The sequence below is a fragment of the Octodon degus genome, unplaced genomic scaffold (assembly GCF_000260255.1).
Source record: "Octodon degus isolate 3935 unplaced genomic scaffold, OctDeg1.0 scaffold00041, whole genome shotgun sequence".
NCBI classification, from domain to species: domain Eukaryota; kingdom Metazoa; phylum Chordata; class Mammalia; order Rodentia; family Octodontidae; genus Octodon; species Octodon degus.
Window position 1 is genome coordinate 8,169,773 of NW_004524617.1, and position 14,586 is coordinate 8,184,358.

At 35.9% G+C, this 14,586-nt stretch overlaps 1 protein-coding gene across 1 annotated transcript; it reads right to left on the reverse strand.

Annotated features, from left to right (window-relative positions):
* Window positions 1–1,058: 1,058 nt before the first annotated feature.
* On the reverse strand, window positions 1,059–2,063 carry LOC101593050 (melanoma-associated antigen B10-like). The gene has a single exon (XM_004631416.1). The coding sequence runs from the start codon at window positions 2,061–2,063 to the stop codon at window positions 1,059–1,061; it is 1,005 nt and encodes a 334-aa protein (XP_004631473.1).
* Window positions 2,064–14,586: the final 12,523 nt, after the last annotated feature.

A 14,586-nucleotide genomic window follows, 5' to 3' on the forward strand; every position in this document is an offset into this window, starting at 1 on the left:
CTTCCTATCAGGTGACATTAGCTTATTTCTCACAAACTCCCTGGAACTGATGTAACAACTCACTCACTGTGTTCACTTGTACTGGAAAAAGGATGCTGACAGAATACAAATGCCAGACTCCTCCCATTAGGAAGGAAGATGATTCTGACTCATGTACATCAAAGTAACAACTAAGCAGTTTCTATTCTAGGGGTTAGTCTTCTAACTGTACTTGATTTTGAGGATCTGGCCCAGGATCCTCATTCCTATAGCCTCATCTGACCAACTACCCAGCTTAACTTAAAATTGACTCACACTAAAAGACTAGTGGTTTTCTAAGGCCTGAATACACTTGTCTCAGAGCTGTACCTGAATATTTTTATCTGAATCTTTTTTTAACTTGTTTTTTATATTTTAAGATGTATCTTAGGAGCTGGGGAGATGGCTCAGTGGAATAAGCACTTCCCTGGCAAATGCAAGGGCCTGAGTTCAATCCCCGGTTCTGAAAAAAAAGATGTATCACACCACTTTCCTTAAACAAGATTTCTTAAGACTTTAAAATTCAGTGTGCATGGGTGAATCTTATTTACCCTGAAATAACCAATATTAGCAAGAGCCACTCACAAGCAAATGCCCGGGTTACATCTGAGAAATAAATGACAGTGTATAAAATTTCAAGTTTATTATAACATTTCTTCTGCATCACTGAACATCTCTTAATCTTACAAAACAGAGTAAAAGTAACAAAAGTACAAAAATAAATTGCCTTTACATTTTTTTCTCATTTTTCTCCCAGGTCTTTTTCAAGGGAATGCTGTCTAATATTGTATTATCTTGTCTGATATCACTAAATACAATGGAGTATTTCTCAAATTTTCATTCTTAAACATCACAAAATCTTGAAAAATGTAAGGTTTATGTCACTATCTACTAAAATGAATGAAATTTATATAACTAAGTTATCACAGTTACCACACAGAAACACATGCTATATACTATACTGTAAGCTTCATGCCACCCTCCACTAAAGAGAACATTAGCTTTTCTCTGACAAAACAGTGAAGTAACTTTATTAGACTTCACTTGGAACTAGGAAGGCTGCTGGAATTGACCCTGGCACGTAAACGGGCCATAGCAGCTGTACGAGCCCTAGCAGCAGCTCGGGCTTTGGCTCTTTCTTCCTGTTCTTTCACTGCTTCTTCATAATAAGGTGAGAAGGCACTAGGAGTGCTATTATGGATCTTGGCCATAAACTCAAGGACTTTCATTTTGCTGGTCTCAGCATGGGCTCTTGGGCCCCAACGGAATTCATAGCAAGGAGGATCACTGTTTGGAACCTGCCCATACTCTAGGTACCTTTCTTTCACTAAATCTTTGGTGATGAGCATTTTAACATCACCAAAGAAGAAGTGCTGAGTCCCATCATATATTCCCATCATATTTAGCACTTCCCAAACTTCTTTCTCAGTGGCGTGGCTGTCCTTTGTGAGTATCACACCCAGGATAGTCATCAGCAGGCCAGTTGGGGGTATCCCTTCGACATCACCCGTTTTTATATCTTGATCTATTTCCAGCTTGTTGATGAGGACATAGATATTCTTGTTGGGATCTACTTCTTTCACATCAAGGCCAAAGATCAACTCCAGGTGATCAGTGGCCTTCTTCAAGACATCGAAAAACTGATTCTTGTTTATCTGCATTATGTTTCGCAGTATTTCTGCCTTTGTAACAGGCTCTTTCAGTTGATACTTGTATAGCAGATAGTGTACCAAGATAGCAACCTTTTCTTCTACAAATTCTTCTGATTCCTTAGTGCTCACATGTAATTCCCTTAACATTTCCTCAACTTGGCTTTCTTCATCAGAACTTGTGTACGAAGCAGCAGTAGCACCAGCAGCCATGGCTCCCTCAGGCTGTTGACTGCGAGTTGCTCTAGCAGCAGATGAACTCTCAGGATGACCTTGTGAATCATCTTTTCTTTCTACAGAAGCTTGAGCACTTGGTGGACTTGTAAGCTCTTCTTGAGCCTGGCGGCGCTGGCGCTTCTCACGGGCACGATGCTTGCTTTTCTGACCACGAGGCATGATGACTTTGCTTAGATGTAAAAGGTCAGAGTGTGGGAGAGAAGACAGGTGATTCAGTGACCTGGAAGAAAGAGGATGAAATCATGTGATCCTTTTCATCAGAGTGATGCTACCTTGGCTTTAGGTAAAGATACCTTTGTAGGATTCCTTGAAGGTATTCATCAGGGAATTCACAGGGCTCCTTTCCCCTGAGGACCCTGTGGATGTAACTAAGAGTGTGATTCAGCCTCCAGCCCTGCAGCCCTATGTTGTGCTTGACCTGACACAGTACCTAGAAGATTCATATTTTGTTGATTTTGTTGTATTCTGGGGTAGAGCATATTTTTCTCAATTGACATTCAGGACCATTACCTTGGTGTCTAGCAGAACTGATGATCTCTATGGCTAAGTATATTGATACTGATTTGCTCATCCCAAAGACTTCTCCTCTTTGACTCCTTGGGTAAGGAACCCAGGGGGAATCTCATTTACCTGTATCAGTTGTTAGATGAACTGGAATGAAAGCAGTGGCAGAACTCTCTGAGATCTCCCTATGCTGGGGTAAGTACATTTGTAAGTCCTCATCTTACCCTCTTAGAGGAGCTGATTTCCTTCTCTCTACTTTTTATTTATTTTTTGTGGTACCAGGGAACTCAGGACCTTGGCAAGCACTTATTCCACTGAGCTATCTCTCCAGCCCCTTCCTACCCTCTACTGATCTGAGACTTAAAACAAGGCTTTTGTATTCCTGATGCTACTAAGGAAGAAACTATGGAGGCCTCTAACATAGTTTCCTTGGGGAGCTCCCTTTAGAAGTAACAACACTTAAACATTTTTTTTTTTCGGAGCCAGGGATTGAACTCAGGCCCTTGTGCTTGCCAGGCAAGCACTTATTCTACTAAGCCATTTCTCCAGCCAAGAAATAAAAACACTTGTAGGGTTCTTTTGTCAATATTTAGGTTATCAGGACATACCTTAGCTACTACTGTTAGGTAGTAGCCACAATATTTAAATGACAATGGAATACCCTTCTCTGACAAAACTAAACAAAATGGGGATGCAAATGAAGGACCATTTTGTACCTGTATATTCAAAGTAGTTAGGATAGATATACAGCTACTTTCTCTTAATTCAATGAATAGAAATATTCGTTCTGATAGTGTTTGTGGACAGAATATCATGTCTTGCATCTTGTACTATGAATAACAAATAAGAAAACAACAATATGCAATATATTAAATATTGAAACTGTGCTAGTAATTGGTTTTGAAACTGTCTCATTACTATTTGTTTCTCAGTAAAATTATTTTTTAAAAAAGAAACATACAGTTTAGGATTTCATAAATAAATGTATGCACCTTGAGACCATAATATTGAGATAAATGAGACACAGAAGCTTAAATATCACATGGCTTCACTTATATAAGGAAGTCAAAGTAGAAATTAGGAGCAAAACAAAAGGTAAGAGGTAGGGAGATTTTTATTCAAATCGGAAGCAGAACAGAAATGGAGTGAAAGGGAAAGAGAACAAAGGTGATGGAAAAGGAATTGAAAAAAAGTGGAAAGAGAGGTTTTGAAAACAGGAAGGAAAAAAAGTTGAAAGGAGTAATAAGAGATGGAAGAATTAGAGGGAAAAGAGAGAACTGTGATATGCTATGTGCATGTACCAACTACCCACAGTAAAATATAATCTTATGTACTTGAAAATAAATAATATTTTTTTTTTTTTTTGGTGGAACCGGGGATTGAACTCAGGTCCTTGCGCTTGCCAGGGAAGCACTTATTCCTCTGAGCCATCTCCCCGGCCAAAATAAATAATAATTTAAGAAAAAGAAAAAACAGAACATTTGGAGAAGTCCCCCACAACAGTGTTGTTTGTTAAGTCTGATCGTAATTTTGTGTGAAGAAATTAGCATGCTATGGGTATGCCATGAATTTGAGGCCAGGCTAGGCTACACAAGCAATTTCAAGTACAGTCTGTACTACATACCCAGACCCTGTCTCTCTCTCTCATACACGTGCGCGCATGTGCGTGCGCGTGCACGCGCACACACACACACACACACACACTGCATTGCTGCAGTTGTGGCACTCTATGTAGCTATTTTGTCCTGGGAGAGACAGTCCCTTTGGTCCTTCAAGGTTTTGAATTTAAGTCAAGGTCACTGGAAAAGATTCATTTTTAGGCTGACCTACTTTTGGTAGCCTTTGACCAAGGTTTTTACATGTTCTACACCAAACTGAAAGTTAAGTGAGGGAGTACTTGGGGATTATTACAGTGATACCTATGGCTTCCACGACTGACGGCAAGAGCACAGCTCTGTAAGGCCTAAACAGTTCTGGAATGACTGTTTCCAGGGTTTATAAAGAGGTATTTCACTTTATTTGTGTCAGTGCCCAGGCAGACATCTGAATATAACACCCTCCTGAAGCAGCAAACTGTGGCACGCCATTTTCGGGCACCACACCATGCCCCTCCCCCAACCCCGCTCGCCATTTTCAGAGGCAGACGCAGTACAGATTGCGGACGCCACTATTACAAGAGAGGGGAAGTTCAATGGAAACCAAAAGGGACCTTTTATTGGTCCCAAATGCCCCCCCCCCCGGTGAGTAGAGGCCAGCATCCTAGTTTAACGGAATTCTGTGGGCATAGAGCAGAAGATTCCTGACCAGAACTTTCTGAGGCGTGAGGCCATACCAACCTTCTTTCCCTGGGGGTACGCAGTCCCCTCATACTTTACTTAATGTCCTTACCGTCTGTCAAGACCTGAATTTCCTCTGCTGTTGAACCAGGTACCACGTCTCTAGCAACCCGGTCTCACTTCTCACGGACCAGAGAAGCCGGAGTCAGTGACGACGAAAACGGTTGTACGTCGTTATGACTATGACGCAAAGCGTGACCCTGTGACGCCATGCCCCGAGCTGCAGTGGGCGGTAATTTAAAACTTCTTCCGGTGGTACAGGCATGTTTTGGCTTCTGATTGGCTGAGGGAAAAGATCAGTGTGAGAACAAAAAATATCTCCCACTTCGTTCGGGACAGTCAGCTCGAACCCTTAAAAAAAAATGGGATTACATTTTAGGTGTAGGGTGATATGGAGAAGAAGCGGTACAAGGTAGGCAGCCTAAAATTGTTCTAAGATGTTTAAAAAATGTTCAGTGACCATGTAGATCCCAAATTTAGACTTTCTGTAGCGTTCTGTTCTAATGCACTTTCCTAAAGCAAAACATGTATGCGTGTACTTGTAGAAATGGCACAGAGAAACACATTCATTTGTACTTCATTTTTCATGTATTCATTATTCACAAATAAACTGGGTATGATAGCACACCCCAGTAGTCCCAGCACTTTGGAGGTTGAAGCAGCAGGACTGTTGGAAGTTTGAGGCCACTCTGGGCTACAAATTGAGTTGAAGGCCAACTTGAATAGCATAGTGAGACCCAGTCTCAAGAAGATTAAAAAAAAGCATAAATAATTATGCCAATAATAAAACGTACTACTTTGTGAAGAGGGGATGCCAATTTGCACAATTATGTGATACGTAGATCTTTTGACCCTATCTACCATTGCATTGTATTATGTATTGAAATTTATTTTAGATTTTTATCTTTAGTTATAGCAATAATTATGTGAATGTTCTCGTATTATTGCTTTGGCAGCAAGGCCCTTCATGTTACCACAGTGATCTGTACACCATCATCTAGAAGTCATTTATTTGAATAATCCACAACCTTTACCTTGAGTTTTCTAAAATGATGATCATATTTCCTCCCAGTTTTGTTTCTTTTCTTTTTGTTTCATTTTTCTTTCTTATTTAGCTTTTTTTGAGACAGGGTCTCGATCTATAATTCAAGCTTGCTTTGAACTCACTGTGTATCTCAGTCTGGCCACAAACTCAGTGATCTTCCTTCCTCAGCCTCCTGAGTGCTGGAATTACAGGCGGAGGCCACTGCATTGGCCCGGACTTTGATCTTCTGGTTTTGCTTTTTAGTACTATAGTGTACTAAAGTCCCTACTTCAATAGGAAGGCTTCTAACTGTTCATAGATAACATTTATTTTCAGTAGTATCAGTTTTCAGAAATACAAATTTCATTTTAACGTTAATTTGTTAAATGCAACTAAATGTACTTACATTAAAAGTTTTGCTCCCGGCCTGGTGAGGTAGCCCAGCGGACTGAAACGTCTGCTTAGGCAAGCTGAGAAAGCTCAGGGACCGTGGTTCGGTCCAGGCATCACATGCCACGTGAGCCCTGCCCCCAGGGTGGGTTGAGCAGGCCAGAGTCCGGTCGTAGAAGCACGTACGTGTAATCCCTACTCTGGGGATGCTGAAAGCAGGACAATCACCTCGAGTTCAACCTACGTATTGAAACCTGACAACAACCAAATATGAAAAAAAAAAAACACCTCTTATGTTCTTTCTAGCTTCATATAGTCTGAGTGTTGTGTCTCCTTTGTATTTCTTTAAATTGGTTGACATTGTTTAGGTTGAGTTTTTAATCCCTTTTGTTGTTTGAAATGATGGCAGAATTTTTCAATTCCATCATTCCTCCTGAGTTTATTACATGAAATCTATCTTTATGTAGGTATCACTCATTATCAACCATTCAGTAATGCTATTTTTGTATTCTTTCATAGTACTTAAACTCTCATTGCTTCTATACTTTATTCAATATTATGTAACACATATTTATCTTTCTGTCTTTGTTTTGTAATTGAGGACACCTGTAATATTAATCGCTGCATAAATATTTCAAAAAGCAGGCATTTGTTAGTTGGCTCCACTGTTTCCCAATAATAAAGATTATTATTAACCTTTAATAAATTTATTCTTACTGTTTATGTTCTATTACTATATGCTTACTTTTTTATTTTTTATGTAATTAAGACAGGGTCTACAGGGCCTTACTAACAGATCAGACTCGTGCTGATCCTGTTTTCAGTCTCCCAAGCGCTGGGATTACAGGTGAGCACGACCCTGCCCAGTCTCAGTCACCATTTCAGTGCGCCCCACAGCTGGGGCTGGCACGGCATACTGGGAGTCAAACCCTGGCTGCTGCATCTGCCTAAGCAGGCACTTTAGTCCACTGAGCTATCTGGCTGGCCTTTATTACTGTATATTTAATATATTGTTTCTCTAACTTCGTAATTTTTTATAAGTTTTAAATATTTATGTTTTTTTTTCAATCTTTTTAAAGCTATTAATATTCTTCTGGGTAGTACTTAGGCTGTTTTCCATGGAAATTGATACAACTTTAAGTATAGTGCTTTTGCAAACTGAATAGATCTTTGTATTGTTTATGCTTTTGAATATACTGAATACACGTGCAAATATTAGGAAGAGAAGAAAGGGTTTTTACAAGGATGGGAAGATGAGAGAAATGTATTTCTTTAGAGGAGGTTTTGTGCTCTCACAGGTATTTTATCTTGTTTTGCAAATATGATATAAGAAATTTGAACATCCGTAGCTGTTAGTCACAGAATTCTTCATCCTGTTTTCCTTTCTCTTAGACATACTAGGGGCCACCTTGTTTCATTTGTTTACATATAGTTGCCTCCTAATACATCGCATTGTAACTAACCATATTTGAAAGCTCAAAACAAATATATCTTGTTTTCGTTTTGTTTTTTGTTTTTTGGCAGAACTGGGGATTAAACTCAGGCCCTTGCACTTGCCAGGCAAGTGCTTATTCTACTGAGCCAGCTCCCTGTCATACCCCCCTCAAAAAAAAATCCCCACCATTTTTAACAGGACTTTTAAGATTAAAAAAACTCTAGGTAACTTTTGAAAGTCAGAATTACTACAAAATAATCATTCAAGCACTTTAACCATGTAAGTATTAACAGTAAACACTCATTAGTACCATGATAGAAGCACATTACTATGTAATTACTATAAGAGTATAATAAATATTGAATAAATTATTTTAAACAAAGAAGAATAATAAACTCATGAGAAACATGTTTATATGAGTTAAAATAATTGCATATAGCAATTACAAGGCAGAAGCCCCAAAGAAGAGAGTATAATACAATACGTCAGAAACTTGTACTCTGTCTACACACATTATTTAGAAGGCTTAGGGGTTTTTGTTTGCTTCTTTTTTATTGTTCATCTCACAGATCGGTAGGACTTTGCTCTTTGAGATGGGCTTTGCACTGATCATTGTACCTTATAAATACATTTGATGTGCTTATTTTCTCATCTAGGTTGTAGTTTAATATTCACCTTTATTTTGTAGTCGCAATCCAACTGTTAAGATTCAAAGCCATTTTGACAACTAATCTCTGCAGCAAGCATCATACTTCTGCATTGATATTTCTACTGTCTCTGAAATCACTATATAATCAGTGACTTTACAGTCATTCCTTCATTTATCATGTCTCATATCCTTATATTTATAACTTAATCTCTGCCTCATTTTTTTATATTTTTAATACTGAGGTTTTGAACTCAGAGCCTTTGCTCTAAGCTACATCTCTTGCCATCATTAGTTTGTTTAATTTTATTTTAGTTTGAAAAGTAAAACCAGAAGCAAAATCAAATAGAAAAAGACAGAAACAGGGTAACATAGAACATTGTATATGTTACAGATTTTCAAAACAGGAATAGCTAACAATGGTTGTTACATTATCTATTTTTATCTTTAAATCTGTTGCTCAGATTAACAGATATAGTTATGGGAGTTTAGGGAAATGATTAAATATTGGTGCTTGCTTTCAAGAAATCTTAATTGTTCCTTGTCTTTTTTAAATTTTAATTTATTTCCAAGATAGTATAATTATCTATAAGACATTAGGAATGGTACACATTTAGTAGACCAAGATGAGAGGCATTCAACCATTGGTTTTTGATATCTGCCATCTGAGCAACTACATCGAGGACAGCAATGTGTAATATTTTAGGGGTTTTTTTTCTTTCTTTTTGGGACGCGATTTCAGTAAGGTACTAAATTTCCCAGGTTGGGCACAAGCTTGTGATCTCCTGCCTCAGCCTCCTAGAATGCTTGAATTACAGCTATATGCCACTGTGCCTAGCCCTGGAAAAAATATAGAAAGAAGTAGTATGTTCTTATAAGTAATTAGCAAAAAGCTCAGAGTAATGTTACTTATTACTCCAATTTTATGTTTATATATCAAATAGAGGGGATGGGGATATAGTTCAGTGGTACAAGTGCCTACCTGGCAAGCCCGTAAGGTCCTGAGAGAGTCCTAGTACGAAAGAAAAAGCAAAAGAAAATAGAGAATATATATTTATACTTACATATTACATGTAATTTAACATATAATTATATTTACACACACTTTTATGAGTATTCTTTAAAACTTAGCTAATTACTTATCTGTCTTTAACTTTAAAAAAATTTAAAAATCTATTTATTTATGATCCTCTTGTCTCAGCCTACCCCAGCATGCTGTACTGGGTACTGAACCCAGACCCTGGTACTTGCCAAGCATGTGGATGCAAAACTTAATGACAGTATCTGTAGCATCATTTAGGGATGTAAAAGTACTTGTCGTCTTCCCTGCAGGAATACATGTTTGACATTATGCAGCATAAAAATGTTTTAAAAAACCATGGAGAAGACAGTAGGACATGAACTTTTGGCAGAAATTCATGCAAATTTTCAGTAAATACCTATGTTTACCCATCTATATGATTATCTTATGGAAATTAAAAATACAGTGAATTCTTTTTTTTCTTTCTAAGTGTTCATGCTATATAGGCAAAGAAAAAGAATGCTAAGAGTGTAGTTCAGTGATAGAGTGCTTGGCGAGCAAGTGTGAAACCCTGTGTTCAATTTCCACTACAGAAACAAGGGAGAAAAAAATAGAAAGTATAAATTCTTATAAGTATTTAACAAAGCCAGAGCCGGGGAGATGGCTCAGTGGAATAAGCGCTTCTCTGGCAAGTGTGAGGACCTGAGTTCAATCCCCGGTTCTGCCAAAAAAAAAAAATTAGTAAAGGAGCTCAGAGTAATGACTTACTACACCAAATTTGTTTATATATTAAACAGAAAGTATTTATACTTACATATTATGTATAGTTTAAATAAATTATATTCATACATATTTAAAAATGCATACTTATATTTTGTATATTATATATACTATACTTATCTGATGTTTTGACATCTTTAACACATTTATTTAAAATAAAAATGAACATAAACAAATGAAAATATTTCAACAACATGACTTTTAGTTTTATCATTAATTTGCCTCAGTGTGTTGGATGTTTTATTAAAATGTACCACTACAAATATGTGAAATTTTAGCAAAGTAACTTTGACAAATAACATATTAAAAGTGCATTTCTTACTTTTCTTCCTGTCCGCATCATGAAGATTTTAATAGTATGTTTCAAAGTTGTTAATTTATTTGAAGATGTTCAAACTGGGGTCATTAAATGTTAGTATAAAATAGAATAAGATTCTGCTCCTATCCATGTTTATTAAAACAGAAATCACAACAGCTAAATCTTGGAAATTGTTTATAGGCCCGTTACAAATGAATGCATAAAGACAATGTGGTATATACATGCAGTGAAGTACTATTAAGCCATAAAAAGGATAAATGAAGGAGAAAAATACAAGGTAGATTATAGTAAACAAGGAGGTTGATGTTGGGGCAGTGGGATGGGGATTTGGATATGGGGTGGATGAGAGGGTAGTGGGAGGAAAGGCAAGTAAAGTGATTAAGTGGAGATATGCGTTTGTGCCACTTTCCCAGGATGAGTTTAATTATTATGTATAGCAAACATAGACTAATGAAAACAAAATAAGAGTAATGTAAAAAGTAAATCTTACATCTTCTTAAGGCTATTATGTTTTTGTGATTAGGATAAAAACAGAAATAGGTGTTTGCTAGCAAGATCTGTAGAGTCTCATGTTTTGCCTTTCTTGTGATTTACGAAATTAGCATGTCACAGATTTATGAAGGTATGAAGTTCTTGGGTACAAGACAAAACCTTTTTATTACTCATAACAACATCACTTTCGCATATCAGCGGTTTTCTACAGATTCCCCTAGCTCAGTTTCCACAGAGTGATGTGAAAAGATGAGTGACACCAGCTCATGGGTTGGGCAGCATTGTAAGAGAGGAACCTGGAGATAAGGAAGCCCACATTTTGCATAGTAGTGAGCATGCCTTGCTGCTGCTTTGGAGATGTTATATTTATCGCTGGAGGCTTCTCTCACAAACTTCCTTGAAAAAACAGTCTGGAACAAATGACAAACAGTGTCTGACTTGCAAAACATGCAGAAACACAATTTACCAGTGGAAAATATTACCTTAACAGTTATTTATTTATTTATTTATTTATTTTCATTTTACAGAGAAAAATGAAAATAAAAGTGAAACGGTTTTGAAACAGGCTAATAGGATAATAAAAATCAATACGTTGTATATTGTTATCTTCATAGTAGTTACTCAGAGTACAAGAGCTATATCTTGTCCAAGCAATATTAGCACAAACTTTTCTTTTCAATAAATTAAGAGAAACTGGATGTATAACTATTGTAACTATCTTGTATATACATATTTTTCTTTTTCCCTTCCTTCATTTACCCTTTTCCCCATCACAGCTTCTATTTTCTTTTGAACAGTTTCTTCCCAGTTCACAATATTTATCATACATTTTGGGTCTTATTTACTCATTCAGTTCTCACATTACCAAGATGTCTTCTTTTTAATCATTAAGGTTACCTGATTAGTAGATTTTCTCTACTTAAACCTAAACTTTGGATGAGCTAGTGTAAATGGATTTAATTGGCAGATACACCTTTAACAAATGATTGTCTCATTTAATCAATTTCTTAGCATTCATACGCATATGATATTTGGAAGAAAATAAACAGTAGGGCATCAATTTAAGTCCACACGAAGAAACTAGTTTCAGGTATTAAATGTCTGAATGAGAAGTTCCTTACAAATTTATCCATCATTGTAAAATCTGTTCCACATGAGTTTCTTTAGTAATACAGCTTAAGCAAAATGAAGCATCTTGTTCTTCTTCTGCTTTGTATCTAAAAATGAAGTATTTTTTGAAAAAATGTGCTTCTAGATGGAACTAATCGAACATATAAAGGACAGGTGAATATAATGAAAGCCATAGATTTGGGAAAAATCCTCCTCTTACATTTTATATACACTGTTTATATATAACAGAAAGATGTTCTTTATTGCTCTGACATCAAGATTCTGTTCTCAAGGTCTTAAGCTTGTGCTTTTCCTTTTTTAAAGTTTTATTTTGTTTCTAATGGACTTATAATAGTTATACAAGGCACTAAGCCTTTCAGTGGCAGTTATAAGCAATCATTCTGTTCCCTAGTGAAACATATGTTCAACCTCTAATATCCCAGGAAAAATAACTCAACAAAATATAGTAGTTGATCAATCCAGTGTGTCAGTGGGAATATCTTTGTTTATAGGAAAACTTTTGAAGTGTGAAATATAAAATTAGATTTAAACATGTAAAGGTTTACAGTTTAACATTCTAGGACTATAATAATCTCCTTCCAAAATCACCTGGTGAGTGATCACAGTTACCTTAGAATTACATAGAAATGCTTGTGCTTGTATTGTTCAACTCACTAGTGACTTTAACAGATGAAATTTCTTGTCTAGGAGGATAGGGGTGTGCTTTCTGGAGCAAATAGTCTTCAAATCAACTCACATTACACAAACACACATAACTTCTAAAAATCTTCTGGTTATTATATCACTTATCAGAATGTGTTGAAGCTATGTTTCAAAGCCAAATACAGTCATGTCAAAATTGCCTGTAAAATAGTCCCAAAACATATTAGCCCTGTCTCTAAAAATTCATGAGTATAAAAAACACTGAATGCACCATGTCAAATGGAAGGTCTTTCTAATTAATTTAATTTATTTATTGTTACAAATTTACAGACATGACAATAATTATTTCACTAAGTGAAAAATATATGTTCTTATAAACTGACCATGAAGCCATGAATACAATAATTCACATTTAGAAATGTGAATTCAAATTTTTCCTTAACATTGACATAAAAGCAGGCGGTGACTGGAGTTGCATCAATCCTTCCCAACTGTCTCAAAAAATATGTGCACTGTTACAATAAAAACAGTTCACCAGCTGTTTATGTAAAAATTATTTGATGAAAAACAAGCACAGCCATATGGCGCTTTAGCTCTGCAGTGGGAGCATGAAGAATAATTTTGTAGGCTGTAGTACATAATGGTCATGCTAAGTAGGGTGTCAACTATTGCAACCACATTACATTCATAGTTAATCTGTCCTTTTATCCTCTAAGTACTTACATTTCTTAACAGCTTGTAATTTGGAAATAAGTTAGCAACTCACTGATCAAGAATTAAAATTTTGAAAATGACAAAGTATATGGTGTGGACATATGCAATATTCCTTTGATAATTACAGATATTATTTAAATAATGGTGTGAATGTGAATAGTTTTCACTTCTAACTAAAGGTCCCACAACTATGAATATGTTGAAAGTACTACACCACTGATTTAGAAAAAAGAAATTAATTAGAAGACATACTTTGTGGAAGAGTCAAATCAACATATCCCATTGTGTTCTATTTCTAGCATATAAGAATTGTACCATTTTTGCCTTTATATTCTATGCAATATCTATAGCCTTCAGACCAACTCAGATCACAGATACAAAACTAATGCAGAACTGGTCATTGTATCACTTATCACAATGTGTTGAAACTGTGCTTCCAAACCAAATACACTCATATTAAAACTGTGTGTAAAATAGCCAAAACCTATCAGTTCTGTCTCTAAACAGTCATAAGAGTATAAAAATGAAGCATTTTGTAAGTTAGAATGTCATTAATGTTTGCTGGACAAAATCCTCTTAGAAACAATGAATTATTATTATTATTATTATTGTTGTTGTTGTTGTTATTTAGAAGTTCTGGAATATTTCAGGTGATGACTCTCATCCTTTGCCTAAGTTTCATAGTTAAATTTTTATGAGGTCATTAAAAACTGATATTTAACTTTCACATTAATCTATATTTTTCTTTTTTATTTTTAATCATTTTGATCTATAGCAATCTAAAAAACTAAAACTGAATAGCTTCTTATTCAGCAAACAGAAGGTGGAACCCAAAATGGAGAAGGAAGATCCCTGGTTAGAATCTAGTCATCTACATTTGTATGTTTTGATCAGTAATTTGATAAAATGTTGTTCATTGACATGTTACTCCATCATTTATAGCTTCTAATGTCAGTTGATTCATAGTGACATTAATGATTGATTAAAAATATTATTTCAGAGATAGCTCTGTACAGAAAATGTTGCAGATATGCTATTTCTAATTCTTATTCTCTATAGTTTTCATGCTCCATTTGATACGTATATTCCTAGTTTAGACTCATGGTCTATGTGGTTTTATTCCTTATGCCACTTCCAGAACAAGTTTTTAAATCTTTATTTGAGAGATTTTGTTTTTTCTGTATTTTAGGGAAGGGCTTACAGAGTGTTCAGGGTCTCACTACTAGATTAAACTCATAGTGATCCACT